The sequence below is a fragment of the Lutra lutra genome, chromosome 10 (assembly GCF_902655055.1).
Source record: "Lutra lutra chromosome 10, mLutLut1.2, whole genome shotgun sequence".
NCBI lineage: Eukaryota > Metazoa > Chordata > Mammalia > Carnivora > Mustelidae > Lutra > Lutra lutra.
This window is the reverse complement of record NC_062287.1, coordinates 29529385-29551358: the sequence shown is the minus strand read 5'-3', so window position 1 is coordinate 29551358 and position 21974 is coordinate 29529385. Positions and strand designations below refer to the sequence as shown.

The window sequence follows — 21974 nt, the reverse complement described above, 5'->3', positions numbered from 1 at the left end:
AACAGAATGTTGATAAATGGTAATAGTGGAGCTCCTATATTTCGCCAGAATTTAATGTGGCTATCTCTCCATAAGATATTTGGTAGAAGATTTGTAGATAATATTGATTGTCAACCTGATGAGAGTTAAGTCTGATGACCTGAGGCCCTTTGCCTTCCAACTAAATCATGTTCTGTTAGCAAGGAAGAAAGGGAAGAGACTATTGAATAGACAATAATTTTGCTGTCATTATAGCTAAACCAATAAATAATACCAAAAAAAAAGGAAAATAAGATTAAGATGTTAAAAAGTAGACAAAAACCATCAGAATTTGCAGATAAAACATTTAAAGGACAATTGACAAACTTACAAGTGAGGAGTTTTAGGAAGGTGACACGGATATCTAGGTAATTTGTGTCTACTAAAAACAATGATTCTCAAACCTAGCTGCAAAACAGAATCATCTAGAAAGCATTTAAAAAACTCTGTCTCCACCAGAATATCTAAAACAAGTTTGGAAAAGTAACAAAATTAGAAGACCCAAGTTTCCTGATTTTAAAAACTTCACAGAAAGCTACAGTGATCAAGATAGTGCAGTACTGGCCTAAAGATAGACACAAAAGTGAATGGAATAGAACTGACAGTCCAGCAATAAATTCATACATTCATGGTCAATTAATTTTTGGCAAAGGTTCCAAGACAATTTCAACAAATGGTGAGGAGACACATGGATATTCTTGTGCGAAATAATAAAATTGGACCCTCAAAATTTATTAGAGTCCTAAATTTAAGAGTTCAAACTACAAAACTCTTAGAAAACATAGAATTAAATTCTTTATAACCTTGAGTCAGGCAGTAGTTTCTTAGATATAAATGACATTAATGACAACAAAAGAAAAATAGATATGTTGGGCTCCATTAAAATTAAAATGTATGGTGCTTCAGATGATAATATCAAGAAAATGAAAGAGCACCTAAGTGGCTCAGTCGGTTGAATGTCTGAGTCTTGGTTTCAGCTCAGGTCATAATCTTATGGGTTGTGAGATCAAGTCCTACATTGAACTCATGCTATGCACTGAGTCTCCTTGGGATTCTTTCCCTCTTCCTCCCACCTCCTTCCCAGGTGCACAAGTATGCACACTCTCTCTGTCCAAAAAAATAAATCTTTTTTAAAGAAGAAGAAAGGGGGCACCTGGGTGGCTCAGTGGGATAAGCCTCTGCCTTTGGCTCAGGTCATGATCCCAGAGTCCTGGGTTCGAGCCCCACATCGGGCTATCTGCTCATCAGGGAGCCTGCTTCCCCCTATCTCTCTCTGCCTGCATCTCTGCCTACTTGTGGTCTTTGTCAGATAAATAAATAAAATCTTTAAAAAGAAGAAGAAGAAGAAAGAAAAAGAAAATGAAAGAAACCCCCAGAATAATATTTGTAAATCATATATCTGAAAAAGGACTTGTATCTAAAATATACAAACTCATAATGTGTCAATTAAAAAACAAATCAAATTTTAAAAAAGATTAAGGGTATGTCAAAAGATTTGAATAGACATTCCTCCAAAGCACGTAAACAATTGGTCAATAACCATGAAAAATGCTCCACATTGTCATTCATTATCATCATATCATTAGGGAAGTACAAATCAAAACTACATTGAAGTACCACTTCACAAACACAGGGATGACTAAACCAAAATGATAGTTAATGATGTTAGTGAGGACATTAAGATATTGGGACCCTCATATATTCCTGGTAGGACTGTGAAATGGTACAGCTACCTTGGAAAAAAGTTTGGCAGTTCCTCAAGAGGTTAAACATAAAATTACCATATGACCCAGCAATGCTGCTCCTAGGAGAATACCCAGGAGAAATGAAAATACATGTCCACACAACAACTTACACATGAATGTTTAGAACAGCTCTGTTCATAATATACCAAGAGTGGAAACAACTCAAGTGTCAACTGATGAAAGGATAAACAAAATGTGGTCTATTCATACAACGGAATATTCTTCAACTGAAATAAGGAAATTCTTTTTAAAAAATATTTATTCATTTATTTGAGGGAGAGAGAAACAGCATGACCAAGAATGAGCGCAGGAGGAGAAACAGAGGGAGATAAAGAGAGGATCTCAAGCAGCCTCCATGCTGAGCACGGAGCCTGATGCAGCACTCAATCCCAGGACTCCGAGATCATGACCTGAGCTCAAATCAAGAGTAAGGTGCTTAACCGACTGCACCACACAGATATCCCATGAATGAAATTATGACACATGCTATGGCATGAATGAACCTTGAAAACATTATGGTAAGTGAAAGAAGCCAGTCACAAAGACTGCATATTGTAGGATTCTATTTACATGAAATGTCCAGAATAGGCAAATCCATGAAGACAGACAGTAGACTAGTGGTTGCCAGGAGCTGGGAGAGGGAGGAAATGGGGAGTTGGTGCTAATGGGTATGGGGACTATGAAAACATTCTAGAGTCAGATGGTAGTGATGGCTGAATAACTCTGAATATACTAAAAGCCACTAAATATTAGACTTTAAAAGGATTAATTTTATATTATCTTATGTTTTCTGTTGTGTTACGTTTCTTCCATAAAACTGTTATTTAAAAAGAGAAAGAGAAAAAAAGAATGAAGTGAGCCTGTCACATGAAGGAAAACAACTAACAGTACTTGCTAATGAAAAAAACCTCAAACTTTCAATTAAAAATTAGTATTTTGGAAAACTTGTATCCACCACCAGTAGCTTAACAGCTCCTCAAATCTCGAAAGACTTTTCCTATGATGATGGTGGTGATGTTAATAACTATGGATTTTTTTTCAATTATCATATGGTTTCACTCATATGTGGAATATAAGAAACAGCACAGAGGATCAGAGGGTAAGGGAGGGAAAATGGAATGGGAAGTCATCAGAGAGGGAGAAAAACCATGTGAGACTCTTAACTATTGGAAACAAACTGAGGGTTGCTGGAGGGGAGACAGGTAGGGGGGATGGGGTAATAGGGTGATGGGTATTAAGGAGAGCACATGATGTGATGAGCACTGAGTGTTAAACAAAAGTGATGAATATGAATTATTGAACACTATATCTGAAACTAATGATGTACTACTATATGTTGGCTAATTGAATTTAAATTAAAAAACAATGACTGGATTTTTTTCTATTGGATGATGAAATATGTCAATATTTTGAAGATTGGATTAATTCTGTGCCCCAATGCATGATGTTACCAGGTCATTCATGCCTGAGTAAAAGATCCATGCCAAGTCAGACAATGGATTTTAACGTAACTGAGTTCAAGACGTTTATATGATTTTAGATTCCACATCTCTACTAATCTTTAAGAAACTACTTCTTGTAACATTTTGGTGTAACACCAAAGAATATCCAAAATAATTTCCTTTGAAGACTGTTAAAATACTTCTCCTTTTTCCAGTTATGTATCTGTGTTAAGCTGGATTTTCTTCATATGCTTCAACAAAAACAACATAATGCAGTGGATTGAATCTAGAAGCACATATGAGAATCCAGGTATCATCTATTTAGCCTAAAGACATTTGCCAAAATGTAAAACAATGATATATTTCTCACTGAACTTTTAAAGTATACTTTAAAATTTTTTAATAAAAAAATGAGTTTATTGAATTTATTTTAAGTGAATTAATTAAATATTTTTAAGAAAACTTGATATCTACACTATATTCCAGACCTATCAAATCAAATCCTTTGAAGGTGGGACCTAAACATTATTTTTATAAACTTCCCCAGATGATTCCAATGTATAGACAAGTTTAGAACTAGCGCCCTAGAGCAATGTTCTCAAGTTTTGGTGTTTATCAGCATCACCTGGGGAATTTGGTAAGACTATGAGTTGTAGGCTTCATGCTACTTCAGTAAGTCTGGACCACTATATTTTTTATTAGTTCTCCAGGTGAGCTGATACACACCAAGAGTGAAGAAAAGAACCACTATCATACAGGTCAAGAGCATTAGGCCCCTTTCTTAAATCTATTTGGATCCTGGACCTGTTATTTGATGTAATGTCTTCTTTCCATAAGATGTGGGTTCACTCTTCCTTTTTATGGGTTTCAGTAAGCAAAGTATCAAGAGGAAATGCCCTGCTTTTACTGAAAGGACTCTTACTGCAAGTGGTGTAATCAAGCAGAAATGCACCCCAGCTCCTGCGGGGACTGCTGCCTGTCCTGTCTCCCTGAGGAGCCTCCCTTCCAGTCTGTGCTGCACAGTCATGGAGGGTCTGTCGCTGAGTCTAGGGGCAAGAGCTACTAAAGTGAACTCAGAGGATGGTGCTCTGATGGTTAGGTGACAAATGAATCTACCACACCTGTCTCCAGAATACAAAGTTCTCTATTGGGTTGGTTTTGTTGTATCTTCAGAATTTGGATGACTGCCACTCAGGATTTCTCCTGGTTTGTCAAACCCATGAGACCTTTGCTCATCCAAATATTAGTAAGCCAGGAATGGGAGTCTGTTATCAGCTAGATTTCAGGTGTCAGGGAGGAGCTGGGCCTGGCTGCAGATGGCTGTGACCTTGATGATGTTACACTGGCATAGCAATGGAGAGCTATCACCTGAGGGACAGCAAGTTTACAGAGGGTAACAAGCATAAAGACCCTCCGGGCCCCATGTTGATTAACTTTCTCTCCTTCCACGGATTTGTCAAAAACTGAGCAGAGTTCGTATTCCTGCATAAATTTAGGTTGCTGAGAGAAAGAGAGAGAGAAAGGACATCTAGAAACCAGCTAAGTGTTTAGCAGATTACAGAACGGTTTCAGGTGCTCCACTCCCTTCCCAGACAGATTTGTGTTCCTAAGGCTAGAAGTGTGGGAAGCTTATGGACAGAAATATTGCCTACTATACAAAGACATCTGTATTATATAGGAGAGGACAGACCTCTCTGTCAGTCCTCAACCTCTTCAACCTGCCCCTAGAAGAACAGAACAGGCATTTAGTCTTTCTGTTTGAGCTTTTTGACAGAATCTAGGTGAAAATACTCAGTGTCACTAAATTTCACTTGAGTATCTCAGTGTTTAACACTGATGGACCCTAAAGATACAACAATTAAAGAAGGACAAATATTCACATAGCAACTCACTTGGATAGAGAAATTGCATTTAGGCTATTAATTAACCTGGTATTTCACCCAAGGCACTAACTTCTGGTTATCTGGGGGAAAAATAACATTAAATCACCACTAAAGCTTCTTCCAGTAAGATAGCATAGACTAGGTAAGAATATTTGACTGGCCTAAGTGTTGTCTATATTACCTGGGATCTTAAGGAATCATGAAGACCAGACACCAGTAATGCGCTGTGCCTCTTATCGCAACACACCATATTGTGCTTATTTATAGAGGTAAAAGGATAATATTTGTAAAAATGTCATGTGATTTTTCTTTTCAGTCTATCCCCTATAGGACTTTAACCCCAGTTTACACTAGGAATCCATTAATCTATGAGGATATTAGAATTTCTTTCAAAAGTAGTACAAAAAAGAAAGAATAAGCTGTTTCTGTCATTCAGAACTAGGATTATGCAGAAGAAAAACAGAGTCATAGACTATTTTTTTTTTTAAAGATTTTTATTTATTTGTCAGAGAGAGAGAGAGTACACACAAGCAGGCAGAGAGGCAGGCAGAGAGAGAGGAGGAAGCAGGCTCCCCGCCGAGCAAGGAGCCCGATGCAGGACTCGATCCCAGGACCCTGGGATCATGACCTGAGCCGAAGGCAGCGGCTTAACCCACTGAGCCACCCAGGCGTCCCGAGTCATAGACTATTATTATCCTGAAGGAAGATTTCCCAGATTCTGTCATCGTTGCCTTTTATTTTATTTATTTTTTTAAAATTTATTTATTTATTTATTTATTTATTTGACAGACAGAGATCACAAGTAGGCAGAGAGGCAGGCAGAGAGAGGAGGAAGCAGGCTCGCTGCTGAGCAGAGAGCCCGATGCAGGGCTCGATCCCAGGACCCTAGGATCACGACCTGAGCCAAAGGCAGAGGCTTTAACCCACTGAGACACCCAGGCGCCCCATCGTTGCCTTTTATTTATAAAAGTTTAATCCCCAAGGCTCCCAACTTCTAGCTCTTTCCTGTGAGGTAGGTTCTGACTAGGAGAACCTGGTATGCGTTTCTCTCCTGGAGGGATTTTTGCCTCTCGAGGAAATCGGGGTAGTATCTGCACACATTTTGGTTGTCATAACTAAGAGGGTTGTGCTACCAGCATGTAGTGCATAGAGACCAGGGATGCTGTTCAACATCCTGCAATATTCTGGCAGCTCCTGCCACACAGACTTATCTGGCCCAAAAGAGTAACAATGTTGAGACAGGCTGAGATCCTGCTCTATGATGCTCAAAGTGTGGTCCTCAGACCAGCATTATTGCCATCACCTAGGAACTTGGTAAAAATGCAAATCCTCAGGCCCCCCACCTAAGAACTCCTGAACTAGAAATTCTGGGAAAGGAGACCAGCAATCTGTGTTTTAACAAGCCCTCCAGGTGATGCCCACACTAAGCCTTGTGCTCTATGGAAAGTCAGAGGCTATGATACAGGACCGCTGATACTTTCCAGTTCTGGGTTATGGTGAGAGGAGAAACAAGAGATAGAGGAAAGAAGCCTTGTTGCCGGCTTGCTCTTTCCTCCTTGGCAGGTTTGAACTGAGAGATGTGGTGGTGGGATGGAAAGTGAAGGAAGCATCAAGCAGGGAGATCATGCTCTCTAGCGTCCTTGGGCTATGGAAGTCCTGGTCCACATGGGTGCTGCTGGTCCCCTGGCTTTTGCAGATGCAAAGAGTGGACTCAGGATCTTGATTCTAGGAGGAATGCAGCCTCTTATACAACTGGCCTGAAATCTGGCTATGATTCCTTATGGTCTTGGCTTGGAAGTCTCGACAGCCCTTGATGCAATGACAACTCACCTTCATGGTGACCCACTCTCCCAAGCTTCCCGGAAGCCTGTCAGCTAACCCCAGGGCCAGTTTATACCATGCCAAAATTTGCAGCAGCTTTAGAAAGTAAAGCTCCACAGATCTCCCCTTTGCCTGTCCAGACAGTTGATGCATCTCCAACACTTAAATGGCTCCCATGCTCTCACTATGGCTCAAAAGGTTTGCAGCACCCAGAGGACTGGGAGAACAACATGGACTCAAGAAGAGTAGCATATCAGGTACCAAAGGTGGTAGTCATGTGGTGGGTAAAGAATAATAAGGTGACAAGGAGGCACCAGACCAGGCAGTTGGTGTCATGAGTCTCAAAGAAGCAGGGCTTTCCCCTGACTATAGAAAAGCCAGTGGTATGGTATGGAATAAGAACTGGAGGGTAAAAGGAAAATACCTTTTTTTAAAAAAATACATAGAAAACACAGAGTGTATATGAACTGCATTAATGTTTACATTTTATTCGATTTTTTCAAAAGATCACTTTTGCTTCAAATTTACATTTGTGGGGTCAAGTATTCTGAGCATCTCATTTTTTCAGCATTTTATTTGGTGGTCAAACAGCCTTTATTGTAGCAGTATGATAAAGGGTATGCACTAAGTAGGTCTATTGTGTAATGAGCATCAGAAAAAGGTTAGCTAACCTATGCCAAAAGAGGAACGACTGGCAAATTAGGAAGTGGATGGTAGGCCCAAACCAAACCATTGGTTAAGTGGAGAAGCCAGGGTAGTTTCAGCAATGGAGTTATCAGGATGGGTAGGTTACTCACAGCCCCACTGTTGAAGTGATTCATCTCAATCAATTTCATACATTATGTCACAACACTCAAGATTCAATATCCTGGAAAAGAAAGTCTGATTTGTCTACTGTGCATCACATGCCCACCCCTGGCAGGGAAGGACAGTTGCAGGTTGGAAGAAAGGGCAGTGTGATTATCAGTCCCACAAAGTCTCTAATGAAGGGAACAAGGGTGATTCTCCAAAAAGACCTCTGGATCCTACTACCAACATAAGGATCAGGAAAGCTGGGCATACAGAAACCAATGGGCAGGCACAGAGACTGCAACCTTCTCACCTGTGGTGACTGGGCCATGCAGTCCCTCCCTTTGGCAACCTGAGAAATGGTACCAGGAAAAGTGCCTAGGAATGACCATACATGGCAACACAAGAGAGAGCAGTAGGAAGCATATTTCAGAAAAGGCAAGAAGTGGAAAATGTTGGGACCTTGGTTTACAATGAGGGAGGGATCCATACAGCACACTGGAAACATCTGGAAGGAAGGGAGGCCCAGGGAGTTGGGTTAAGACTGTTAGAGGAGTGAGCTAGTCAGGTCACTTGGAAATGGGAGGTGATGAGTAGAGCTATACCAGGTAAAAGAGAAAACCTGCTATTAAGCAAAGGCAGTGAGGAAGTGTTCAGGTTCCTGGGAGATAGTACATTCTGACTTCTTTATCTCTAGCTCAGTTAGAAAGACCCAGAAGGATTGACTGAGATGCTGCAAATTTACCCTCTTGAATATCATACCTAGTCGAGATATGTTTGTGAAGTGGATCTCCAGGCCAGGTTTAAACTCCTCAAACACAATGATCTGTGAAGAGAAAGGAGGTGGGGTGGCCATGAGATTCAAGTTCTGACTCGTTGCAAGGCAAAGGCCAAATGAAGTGGACTGGGATGAGGGAGGTGTAGGGGGGACCTTACCTCATTTGATCCAGGACGAAGCCAGGGTCCTGGAAGGTAAAAGGTCTCCTGGGGACCTATATTCCAGTAGCGTCCCAGATTCTTTCCATTGATGAATATTACACCTTTTGTCCAGCCCTGAAAAAGATTGGAATGAAGGATTCAAGACCTGAGTTCTAGATGTAATGACACAAGGGTGAAGACACACACACCCCATAAACACATCTGATCACAGTCATAGATACACATAGATGGAGTGGATTACCACACATGGCCTTAGATGGAAGGTTACCTGGAGAGGTCTATGTTATTGCCCCTGGCCTGGGGTTGGCTCAACACCTAGGCCTCAAGAAGGAGGGTACTGTTTTCTAACTCATCTGTCCCAAGTCAGGGAAGGGTCCTTCCATTGACCATCAGGCATTTACCAAAACATGCTGAGCCCCAAACAAAGTCTGAATTGTAGAATTTTGGGGTGGCTGTACATATGCATTAAAATCTCAACATCCCCACCACAGATTGGATGTGTGTTCTAAGGGGTTGAGGATCTCAATGTCTTGGATTATGTCTGGGGACAAGTGAACCACACTCACTAAATCTTCATGTAGTAGACTCTACAGCTGTCTGCACTAGAACACACTACTTATGTCTCTGTTGCATTTGTTAAGCATCTACTCCTCATCCTTGTTAACACCAGGGAAGGGACAGCCTCCAGAATGCTGTGGAGTGGCTGATGTCCCAGGAAACCTACATTTCTTTTCACAGGATAGGGCCCATGTACCAAGGAGCTTTTTCTCAAAGATCCTTTTCAGATGAGGGCATAGGGGAATAGGCAGGGGAGAAATATCACTAACCTCCATTTTTATGAAGGTGTCTCTGGGGTCATTACCTATTCTCAGGATACCGAGGAAGAAGGCAGGGCCCCGATGTTTGAATACAGCTGGTTTCCAGATGTTAGGAAGGTCCCTAAGAGGAAATCAAACACCAATGGAAAGGTCATGCCCTTCTTTGTGTGTCAGCTGTGATTTTTGAGGTAAGTCCCCTTTGTGCCCAAGCCTGGCATTCCTCTTACAGCATAGGCACATGCCTCTAAGGGGATATGATGCAGAAAAAACAAACAAACAAAAAGATCAGCAGACCAGGAGTTGCATGAAGGAGGGGATGTTCATCACTCTGCCCTAGACAACTATGAAACTTGGGGTCATTTCCTTCAAGACTGTGGGTCTCATCTCTCCTATCTGAAAACAAAGGAGGTTAATCTGCATGGTCTCTGAGCTTCTTTCCATCTCTAAATCAGAACCATCTTTGATCAATCACCTTGAGTTGATGATGGTCTGGCACCCACCTTTGTATAAATTTAGTTTTCATATCCAGGCTATGGATTTTAAAATTTCTTAAAGGAGATTTGTTCAGGTAGATATCCCCAATTAAACCTACAAAAGAGGGAATAAAAGGAACATGAAGAAGGCAAGCAGGGATGTGAACACAGAGATGTAAACAGGTTGTGGCCAGGTCTCCCCGCAAAGGAAGATGTTTTCCTGCCTTTATCAAATGGAAGGTTTCTGCAAAATCTTACATAAGTTCTTCCTTCTGTTATACATGTACACTTCTTAGAGCATGCCTCTATGTCCAACATACAGCAGAGATACTGCTGTCCACTAAATCATACACCTGGCCATGACTGTCCAGCTTACAATAAGAGCAATGGAATTTGATGCCTCAAGGTCTCAAACTTCACCACCCTTGGAAGGAAGGAGGCCTACCTTTTCTCTCCTTATTGATGTCCTGACCATAGGCGAGGCGGCCTTGATTCTCCACCAGGATCCTCAGTGTTGGGTTATCGTTGTAGACCTGTCCAAGATAGATGAGCCATAGTGGGTACCACTCAGAGAACTTTTCTATAGACCTCTTAAGTCTTCTCTGAAACTCAGATGAGATTGTAAGCAGGGTGACTGACAGACAGCAGGCCTCAAAAGCCTGCAGACCTCCAGCTCTGGGTCAAGTAAACCCTTAGGCTCTTGCCCTTCCTACTTACTCCACCCTCACCCTCACCCCCATACTAGGCCTTTCAGAAAACAGTCACTCGAACATTTCACTAGAGATTTTTGAGGCAGGTGACAAACCTAGAGCTTCTGAGCAGCAAATATCCAACATGTTGAAGTTCTGCTCACCCAAAGCATAGACACTTATACTTTAGAAGCACATACAGCTCTCCTGCACCCCTGCTGGGCTCTTATGCTGGGAACATTTCAAAGAACCGTGGAGGAGAAAATAAGCTATCACAAGGTCAGGCCACGCTTACAATTAAGCCAGGGCACTGATGTATTAGTTCAACACTAGATTATATACCATTTTCCTGGGAATAGTCAGCTGATCAGTGGAACGATCGAAGATGCCTAAAAAGTTCTCATCCAAAAACACCTGCCAAAGAAAGAGGAGAGCACCATTAGGTCCTCATAAGGAAAAGGATAAAATGGTCCTTAGGAAAGCAAAGAAAAGGCAAGTTCTAGGAGAAGGATTAACTCTGTCTCAAAGAATATTACAAGCAGACTATGAGTTGACAAAAATACAACATATTCAAAGCAGTACAGTTGTGAGATGTGTGAGGCAAAGTCTGGAGAAGGATGTTCTAATACCAAATCTGGGCCTTGCTGTACTATAGGACAAGGAGGGAAAGAATAAAATTTTTAAAAGACCTGCAGGGAATGAGGGGAAAAGGAAGGTAGAGAATGAGTCTTGTGATTGAATGGATCTTGTGAAAGAAGTAATGATCACAGGGAAGATGGGACTCCAGGCGCAGGAGGCATCTGCCTGCCTTGCCCGCCTGGGTTCACTCTCATAATGGATCCAGTCTCCCAGGTTTCCCCCGACCCTTATCTGAAGAGGCTGCTGCCACCACTGTTTCTCATTTTAAGAATGACCTGGACATAAATCCTTTTCTTTTCTGTTATCTATTATACTGCTTCAGGCTCAGATAAGTCACCCAGAAGAATCTGCCCTAGCCATGCAGGACCACAGAAAGATAAAATTTGCCCCTTAGATTATTTGAGTCAGGTCATAATTTTCAAATGAAGTTTGACTAGGAAACTATAAAAATTAAAATCCACATATATTAAAAACACAAATATTAATACTATATGAAATTCAGAATTTATATTTTAAGCTATTTAGAGTCTAATCACAAGGTTTATATACACTATAACCATTTGTTAAACACCTACTGAATGGCTGGAGCAAGGCGTCACCAAGCTTAACACACAACTCTAGCCATTGAGGAACTCAGAGAGTGACACAAATAAATTTTTAGGATACTCCACAATAGCTAACATGGAACTGTAGGAAGAATGCCACGGAAGCACAGGGAAGAAAGTGACAAGTCCTGATCCACAGCCAAGTCCAGGCTATTTGGCGAAAATGATGACAGGGGACTGGGAAAAATCAATGGAAGACTGTAGACAGGGGAAGAGGCATGTTGAGAATTTTACCTTGGGAAGGAAACTGGTGCCACTGTGAGGGAGGAATTTGACAAGGAGGAGGGGAAAGGTGAGCTATCTGAAAAAGGAAGATTGGTTATGAGACTCTAATAGTAGTAGAGGCAAGATACAGGGAAACTTCTAAAGCCATGGTGGCATGGAGTTAGAGAGAAGACCCCATGAGTCATATTGTAGCAAGCATGTCCCAGCTGAGAATAAGGTATGGAGAGAGGATGAGGGGAACAGCATTTTCAGGTGGGGAGGCTGCAAGTCCATGATTGATGTGAGGAGTACAGGATGAGGGTTATTTAGGAGGGTGATGAATTTGGTTTTGAACATGATGAGTGTGAGGAGCCAGCAGAACACATCTAAGCGAAGAAAAATGTTCAGCAAACAAGGAATCTGGGTCTGCAGCTCAGGATAAGGAGGGGAGGGTTGGAGTCACCATCGGGAGTGCCTGAAACTCTGGGAGAAGACACAGGCAGCACAGAGAGGGCTCTTTGCAGGAGAATTTCACCAAGACCTGAGGCAACTCTGCTAGCTCTTAACTTGGGAGTGAGATGACGAAGTCTTTACCCTCGGCTCTGCTGTTTTCTAGTCAAATATCCTCTGAAAGACATTTAACTTCTCTGAGGTATTCTCATTTGTCACAAATATCTTAGACGGGTGTTTTGAGAATTAAATGAGAGCAGCACATTGTAATGTGCTGTGTAAATGTAGGGATTGCTGTGCAGTTAAGTACAGGGACTTCTGAAGCTCCTCTGGAGTCTCCTTTAAAGAACTCTCCATCAATTCTCATAAGGATTCAATGAATATGCCCCCTCCCTGGGAACTAACACAAACCTCAGACCTACGACAACAGTAGCTCGCATAACAAACATTTCACTGAAGAGACAAAGGTTAAGAAACAGTGATGAATTTTTGAAGGTGAAAAAGATTTGACTATCATTTAGATATTCACCTCAGCAACACAACTGGGTTTTACTAGCAGAGAAGCGCCACTGGGACCCATCCACTCCCTTACCTGACCTCGGTCGTGAACATGATTCTTTGTGGTAAGGAGGCCACTGGTGGTGATCACAGTCTCATAAAGTATGTATCCATAAGACTGACCATTCCCCTGGTTCACAGATAGCTCCTCCATGCAGATCGGCTTGACAGAGCTGATGGGCTGTGACAGAAACAGGAACAAAAACCAGGCTGAACGTTCAGGCTTGGAGAGATAAATTTCAGAAACCAACACCCAAAGCCCACTTCTCCAATGGAACTGCCCCCAAAAGTCTTGAGGACAAATGTATAAAAAAGGAATGTATAATGATAATCATGCTTAAGTGTCACATATTAATGTCCTTTTTAAAAACTAAAAGTTTTCCAAACCAACTTTATATTTCTCTACATGTGCTAGCCAGTAATGTATTCTTATTTTTCAGATGGAAAAGCTGAAATCAAGGAAAGGGAATGATCTGTTATCTTGCTCATCAATTTATGATAAAGCCTGGACTAGACTCCTGATTTCACGAATTCCATGCCAGGTGTGCCAGACTCTGTCTATCATTGGTCGTCTCTTCTTTTTCCTTCATATAGTAAAAGAAATCATCCTAACCCACAGTCTAACTGTGACTATTCATGAATCTGCCTATCTAACAGTGACCTAAAGCACTCAATGTCTGTTAATCCCCATGTCTGTTGGACTTCTCCTTCTGAAGGTCCCTAAATGATTCCAATGTAGTATCTGCCAAACTATATTTACCACATTTCCCCACCCTACTCTTTTTCCTTTCCAGAGCAACACTAACCATCCGGTCAAAAAGGTAAAAAGTATGTACGATGTCTCTTCCTCTTCCTCAATATCTCCAATCAACCAGTCATCACCTCCTTTAGAGTCTGACTCTAAATCTCTGTTTCACTAATCCTTCTTCACCTTCATTATCTAAGCTCAACTTAAGTAGCTTTTTATTCATTTTCAGTGTTCTAGCATGGTCCCACTCTACTGCATCCCCCATTCAACTACCAAAGATATCCTTCTGATGCAAAATTGGTATCTGATTCCCATGTCTTAAAATAGCTTCCATAACTTTCAGGAAAATGTTCAAATTTCTTAGCATAAAAACATGACCTGGGGGGCGACTGGGTGGCTCAGTGGGTTAAAGCTTCTGCCTTTGGCTCAGGTCATGATCTCAGGGTCCTGGGATCGAGCCCCGCATCAGACTCTCTGCTCCGCAGGGAGCCTGCTTCCTCCTCTCTCTGCCTGCCTCTCTGCCTACTTGTGATCTCTGTCTGTCAAATAAATAAATAAAATATTAAAAAAAAAAAAAACACACACAAAACCATGACCTGGGGTGCCTGGATGGCTCAGTCAGTTAAGTATCTGCCTTTGGTTCAGGTCATGGTCCCAAGGTCCTGGGATGGAGCCCTCCATTGGGCTCCCAGCTCAGCAGGAAGCCTGCTTCTCCCTCTGCCCCTTCCCCCACTCATGCTTGCCCTCCTCCCTTCTCTTTCTCTCTTTCTCTCTCTCAAATAAATAAGTAAAATCTCTAAACACACACACAGAGAGAGACACACACACACACACACAAACACACACACACACACACACACACACACACACACGGCTTTTTAGACTGCCTTGGAGAAATACATGATCCTAGTCTGTGGAGCCACATGGCCTGAAACATTCTGGAGGACAAAAAAGATATCAAAAGCTACCAGACTCATGTCAAGAGGACAAGAGGGCACAGGGGCCAACTTAAAGGAGATGGGACAATTTGAATATCAAAAGGAATGACTGCAACAGGATCAAAACATGTTAAATGTGTGTGGTTTTGTTTTGTTTTTTTTTAAGTATAAGTTTTCAGAAGGATCTTGGGGAGATGGTGTCAGAAAGATTCTGATCGGGGTGCCTGGGTGGCTCAGTGGGTTAAAGCCTCTGCCTTCAGCTCAGGTCATGATCCCAGGGTCCCGGGATCGAGCCCCATATCGGGCTCTCAGCTCCGCGGGGAGCCTGCTTTCTCCTCTCTCTCTGCCTGCTTGTGATCTCTGTCAAATAAATAAATAAAATCTTAAAAAAAAAAAAAAAAAAGAAAGATTCTGACCTCACCTCCTTCCACAGACATATCAAGGCTATAGCTGCACATTGTGTACCTCACTCTTAAAATGATATGAAGACCGGCAAAACTGACGTTCCACAGCTAGAGACATAAAAAGAAGGCCACACTGAGAGAGGTGGAAGGGGCAAGAGGCAATGGAATCAAATCCCTGGCATAGCACCTCACAAGCAAGAAGAGGATTCCAGGCATGGAGGTCATCCCTGAGGAGTGGAGGAGATCAAGCCCTGTATCAGACACCCTTGGTCCTAGAGACCTATACCAAGAAGAAATCTGGCTTTGAAAATCAGCAGGACCTAATTTCAGGAAAATCAAAGGTCCACAGGAAACCAGGTGTCTACCCATGTAGAGCCAGAATATTGGTATCAATTGGTCCAAGACCCAGCACAGAGGCAGCAGTTTGAAAAGCACCTGGGTTATATATAAAGATTTATTGTCTGATTTTAGAACATATGCCTGGGGGGTAAGGATCTGTAGAAGTTTCTCCTAGAATGCAAGTGCAGGTAGAAGCCATTTTTCTTGCCCTCCTATAGCCTAGATAGTCCTACTCTTGTGGAGCCATTTCTAACATTATCCATCGACCTTGCTAGCATGGCTTGACCCACCCTGGCATTCTCCTACAGACCAGATCTAGCAGGCACCCTTCCCACTACAGCCAGAGTCCAGAGACCAGAGTTCCCTCAGAGTGACAGTTGCTCCTCCACACCTGCTGGGCAGCCCTGGCCTATACCAGTGCCCCTCCAAAACAACTCCTTGCCTGGGGAGGAGAGAACCAGTCTTGCAACTAATCTATGACAAAAGAGTCAAAAATATACAATGGGGAGGAGTCTCTTCAATAAATAGTGCTGAGCTGGGGCACCCGGGTGGCTCAGTTGGTTAAGCAGCTGCCTTCAGCTCGGGTCATGATCCCAGTGTCCTGGGATCGAGTCCCACATCGGGCTCCTTGCTCGGCGGGGAGCCTGCTTCTCCCTCTGCCTCTGCCTGCCATTCTGTCTGCCTGTGCTCGCTCTCTCTCCCTCTCTCTCTGACAAATAAATAAAATCTTTAAAATAAATAAATAAATAAATAGTGCTGAGGAAACCAGACAGCTACATGGAAAAGAATGAAACTCGACCACTCTTACATCATACATGAAAATAAACTCAAATTGTATTGATTAAATACCTAAATGTAAAACATGAAACTATAACACTCCTAAAAGAAAACATAGGCTGTAAACTCTTGGACATCAGTCTTAGCAATATTTCTCTGGATCTGTCTTCCCAGGCAAGGGAAGCAAAAGGAAAAATAAACAATGGGAACTATATCAAACTAAAAAGCTTCTATATAGAAAAGGAAACCCTTAACAAAATGAGAAAACAAGCTACTGATTGGGAGAAGATATTTGCAAATGATAAATCTGATGAGGGGTTAATATCCAAAAATATAAAGAACTTGTACAATCATTATCAAAACCAAATAATTCAATCTAAAAATGGGTAGAAGATCTAAATGGACATTTTTCACAAAGCAGAAATACAGATGGCCAATACACACATGAAAAGATGTTAAATGTCTTTAATCACCAGGGAAGTGTAAATGAAAACCGCCCTGAGGTGTCACCTCACAGCAGTCAGAATGGCTAATACCTAAGAAATATTAAGTGTTGGTGAGCATGTGGTGAAAAAGGAACCCTCATGAACTGTTAGTAAGAATGTGATTTGGTGCAGCCAGTGTGGAAAACAGTATGGAGGTTCCTCAAAAAATTAAAAATAGAAATACCATATGACCCAGTAATTCCACCACTGGATATTTACCTGAAGGAAATAAAAATACTACTTTGAAAAGATATATGTGCCCCTAAGTTTACTGTAACATTATTTATAATAGTTAACATATAAGTTAACTATAAGTTATAAGTTAACACTACATAAGTGTTCACTGGTAGATGAATGACTAAAGAAGATGGGATATATCATATGGTTTCACTTATTTGTGGAGCATAAGAAATAACATGGAGGACATGGGGAGATGGAGAGGAGAAGGGAGTTGAGGGAAATTGGAGGGGGAGACAAACCATGAGAGACTACGGACTCTGAAAAACAATCTGAGGGTTTTGAAGGGGCAGGGGGTGGGAGGTTGGGTGAGCCTGGTGGTGGGTATTATGGAGGACACATTATTGCATGGAGCACTGGGTGTGGTGCATAAACAATGAATTCTGGTACACTGAAAAGAAATTTAAAAAATAAATTCTGGTACACTGAAAAAGAAATTTTAAAAAATTAAAAATAAAAAAATAAAACAAAAAAGAAGATGGGATATATATATATATATATATCTATATATATATATATATCTAAAATGTGGGGTATGTGTGTATATTGGAATATTACTCAGCCATAAAAAGAATAAAGTCTTGTCATTCACAACTATGTGGAAGGAACTAGAGAGTATTATACTAAGGGAAATAAGTCAGACAGAGAAACAAATATCATGTGATTTCTTTCATTCATATATGGAATCTAAAAACAAAGTAAACAAACAAACAGAGACAGACTCATAAATACAGAGAACAAATTGGCAATTGTCAGATGGCACAGGGCCAGAGGTGGTGAGGAAAATAGATGAAAGTCATAAAGAGGTGCAAAATTCCAAGTATAAAATAAATAAGTCATGGGGATAAGAAGTACAGCCTGGAGACTATAGTCAGAAATACTGTAATAACTTTGTATGGTGACAGACACAGCTTACTGTGCTGAGCATTTTGTAATGTATATAATTTTCAAATCAGTATCTTGTACACCTGAAACTTATATAATATTGTATGTCAAGTGTAATTGAAAACAAAATTTTTTAAATCATGAGTTTATAATCAAATAAAGACAACAGCAGCAAAAGAACTCACTGGCCACCTTTGGAGGATATCCAGGAATAAATTCATTATCTGATAAAAGAAAATACTTGAAAATTTGTCCTAACTTTTCTTTATAAACTGTACATTAAGGTGACAAGACAATAGTAAAGGAAAGCACTTCTACATAGAAGAATTCAAGTGTAAAATAAATGAAGAAGGAATTACAGAATAAGAATGATATTATTTTGAAAGCCTTAATGAAATATTGGATATAGGCAATTGATATAGGTATTGGATATAGGTAATAATTGCTAAAACCATTAGGTAAAAGGCTGATGGGAAAATGGATAATGGATAGACTGAGTTAGAGGCTCCTGAACCCACTGATCAATTATGAAAACAGAAATGACCAGCCACCATGTATCTGAGATATAATACATAAAAAATATAACAGCACCACCTATAAAATATATTTGCAAACAATAAAATCTTAAATCTCATCAAGCATCTAGATCTGTTTACTGAAAATGTGGGGAGTATAAAGACAAGTATAAAGACACGTTCCCAAATAGATGGGGACCTAATTAGCAAAACTCAGAATGTAGGAGATTCTGTAGTACAAATAATCCTGCTTCTTTAACAAATAAATTTAATAAAAGAGAAATCTTTAGATTAAAAGAGATTTAAGAGACAGATCAACAAAATGCAATGTGTGATTAATCTCATTTGGATCCTGATATTAAGAAATCAGTGCTAAACTACTGGGTATATATCCTAAAGATACAAACATGGTGCTCCGAAGAGGCACGTGCACCCGAATGTTTATGGCAGCAATGTCCACAATAGCCAAACTATGGAAAGAACCTAGATGTCCATCAACAGATGAATGGATAAAGAAGATGTGGTATATATATGCAATGGAATACTACGCAGCCATCAAAAGAAATGAAATCTTGCCATTTGCGACGACGTGGATGGAACTAGAGAGTATTATGCTTAGCGAAATAAGTCAATCAGAGAAAGACAACTATCATATGATCTCCCTGATATGAGGAATTGGTGATGCAATGTGGGGGGTTTAGGGGGTAGGAAAAGAAAATATGAAAGAAGATGGGATTGGGAGGGAGACAAACCATAAAAAACTCAATCTCAAAAAACAGACTGAGGGTTGCTGGGGGGAGGGGAGACGGGAGAGGGTGGTGGGGTTATGGACATTGGGGAGGGTGTGCGCTATGATGAGTGCTGTGAAATGTGTAAACCTGGTGATTCACAGACCTGTACCCCTGGGGATAAAAATACATTATATGTTTATTAAAAAATTTAAAAATTTAAATCAATCAATGCTAAAAAAAAAAGTCATGAGATAGTTGAGAAAATCTGAACACTGGATATTTTATGATTTTTAGCAGTGGTGAAACACATACACAGCCAGTCTGTGCCAGTTCATTAGTGCCAGCTGTGCACCTCTCTACCCAACCCTGTATTTTCTCTGTATTCAGTATTGTCATGCCAGAGGCTTGGAATTAGCCATTGTGGGAGTACTTATGCCACAGGAATTGGCAACCACTACTAATCAGAGTTTTTTCTTCTAGAGAGCCTGTTACTAAATATTTCCCAGGAAATCACTGACTTAAAGGATTATTATTATTACTATCATCATCATCTTCATCATCATCATCATCAAGGACAATAATGATTTTGTAGTTGTGTTTTTAGGAGTTCTTATCTTTTCAGATACATATTAAACCATTTATAGCTAAAATTATATGATGTCTGGGATCTGCTCTGAAATAATCTTAGAAAGAGTAGAGGAAGAGAAGGTATGGGCATAAATGAAAGAGTATTAGCCATATATTAATAAATTGAGGCTGCATGTTGAGCACATAGGGGTTCACTATTTTTCTCTGTACCATTTGTTCATGTCTTCCAAATTCCATAAGAAAACACTTAAAACAAAACCACAAAGGTCCTCTGACACGTGGTGCCTGATCTCTCACTTGGCACTAGCCCACAAACACTTTTCATTGCAGTCTTATTTGCAGTTCCCTAAACATGCACTTCCTTCCATGTCCTTACAAATGGTTTCCACTATGCCTCATATTCCTTTCCCTCCCTAATTCTACCCCACAGTTTATCTCATTAAGCTCTTATTCATCCATTGGATCTCAAAATCATCTCACCTGGGATATAATATTAGATCCTATGACAGTCCTGCATGCTGAGCATATCTCTAAATAAGGACACAGCAGCTAGCACTTCCATGTGTCAGGTTCAAATAGTATGGGTTTAATCCACACTACAATCCTATGAGGTTAGTGCAATTATTAGCCTCATTTTCTAGATATGGAAACTTTATAATGAGGCTAAATGACCACCCCAAGGTAAATATTGGAGTAAAGATTCAAACCCACTCTTGACTCCAGAACTTACACTCTTTAGCACAACACTATGTTCCCTTGACAATGCTGTGCTGCCTTCTTTCTTCTACCATGGGACCTACAACCCCCTAATCTCTATTCACCTCTCCTCCCCATTAGACTGGAAGTTCCCCCAAAACAACACCTTGATAATACTATTCCCCAAATATTAATGTTTACTGAGTATTGTGTGAATAACTATGCAGGTTTTCCTCTACACTAGTGGTTTTCAAACTATGTTCCTTTAAATCTTACAAGTAAGTCAGAAGTGGCACATGGGCCATTCTAATATGTGCCACCGTAGAGAAAGGATGACTGACCCTTACAATGCAAGTACAGAGCCTCAGAACCAGCCCCCCTGATTAACTAGTGCATGCTTTATGTACTGAACACTTGAAGTAAGTTTGAAGGAAGAGTCCTTCTACTAAATCAAAAGTTTCAAAATCATTGCCCTAGATCTAGTCAGCGTGCCTTCATTCTAACCATCTTCAGAAGGCAAGGGATATCTTCTTGGCTATGTTATTGAAAGGAAATTTTCCCAGTATCCCAGAATGTTTACACTGTTTCTTTACATTTAAATCTTCTGAATATTCCTGAATTCTTATTCTAGGTTTATTACTCTGAATTGTAAAACCTCTGGAATGGGAGAAGATATTTGCAAATGTCTTATCAGATAAAGGGCTAGTACCCAAAATCTAAAAAGAACTTACCAAACTCAACACCCCAAAAAATCCAAATAATCTAGTCAAGAAATGGACAGACAACACGAACAGACATTTCTCCAAAGAAGACATACAAATGGCTAAAAGACACATGGAAACATGCTCAATATCTCTTGGCACCAGGGAAATACAAATCAAAACTACAATAAGCTACTACCTCACAGCAGTCAGAATGACTAAAATTAATGTCAGGAAACAGATATTGGTGAGAATGTGGAGAAAGGGGAACACTCTTCCACTGTTGGTGGGAATGCAAACTGGTGCAGCCAGTTTGGGGCACATGCACCCTAATATTTATAGCAACAATAACCACAACAACCAAACTCTGGAAAAAGCCCAGATGTCCATTGACAGATGAGTGGATAAAGAAGAGATGGTATGTGTGTGTGTGTGTATACACACACACACAAACATACATATATGTATATATAGATATATATTTTTCAATGGAATATTACTCAGCCATCAAAAAGAATGAAATCTTGCCATATGCAACAACATGGTTGGAACTAGAGGGTATTGTGCTAAGTGAAATAAGTCAGAGAAAGACAAATACCATACGATTTCTCTCATATGGAATTTAAGAAACAAAACAAACGAACATAGGGGAAGAGAAGGAAAAATAAGATGAAAAGTGAGAAAGAGGCACATCATAAGAGATGTTGAACTCTAGGAAACAAACTGAGGGTTGCTGAAGGGAAGAAGGGTAGGGGAAGGGATAACTGGGTGAGCATTAAGGAGGGCATTTGATGTGGTGAGTACTGGATGTTATATGCAACTGATGAATCACTAAATTCTGCCTCTGAAACTAACAA

General features: G+C 40.5%; 1 protein-coding gene across 2 annotated transcripts in view; it reads right to left on the bottom strand.

The window, feature by feature from the left end:
• Positions 1 to 7377: 7377 nt before the first annotated feature.
• The window catches only part of LOC125079584 (beta-galactosidase-1-like protein 2), a 60635-nt gene continuing 46038 nt past the window's right edge, over positions 7378 to 21974 (bottom strand). For both annotated transcript variants that reach the window (XM_047693313.1, XM_047693311.1), the window contains 8 exons: positions 13108 to 13254; positions 10960 to 11031; positions 10374 to 10461; positions 9956 to 10043; positions 9465 to 9576; positions 8635 to 8751; positions 8461 to 8524; positions 7378 to 7777 (listed from right to left, as the gene is read on the bottom strand). In XM_047693313.1, the coding sequence (XP_047549269.1) occupies positions 7770 to 7777; positions 8461 to 8524; positions 8635 to 8751; positions 9465 to 9576; positions 9956 to 10043; positions 10374 to 10461; positions 10960 to 11031; positions 13108 to 13254 (696 nt within the window). In that variant the 3' untranslated portion in view covers positions 7378 to 7769. The remainder of the gene's footprint in view (positions 7778 to 8460; positions 8525 to 8634; positions 8752 to 9464; positions 9577 to 9955; positions 10044 to 10373; positions 10462 to 10959; positions 11032 to 13107; positions 13255 to 21974) is intronic.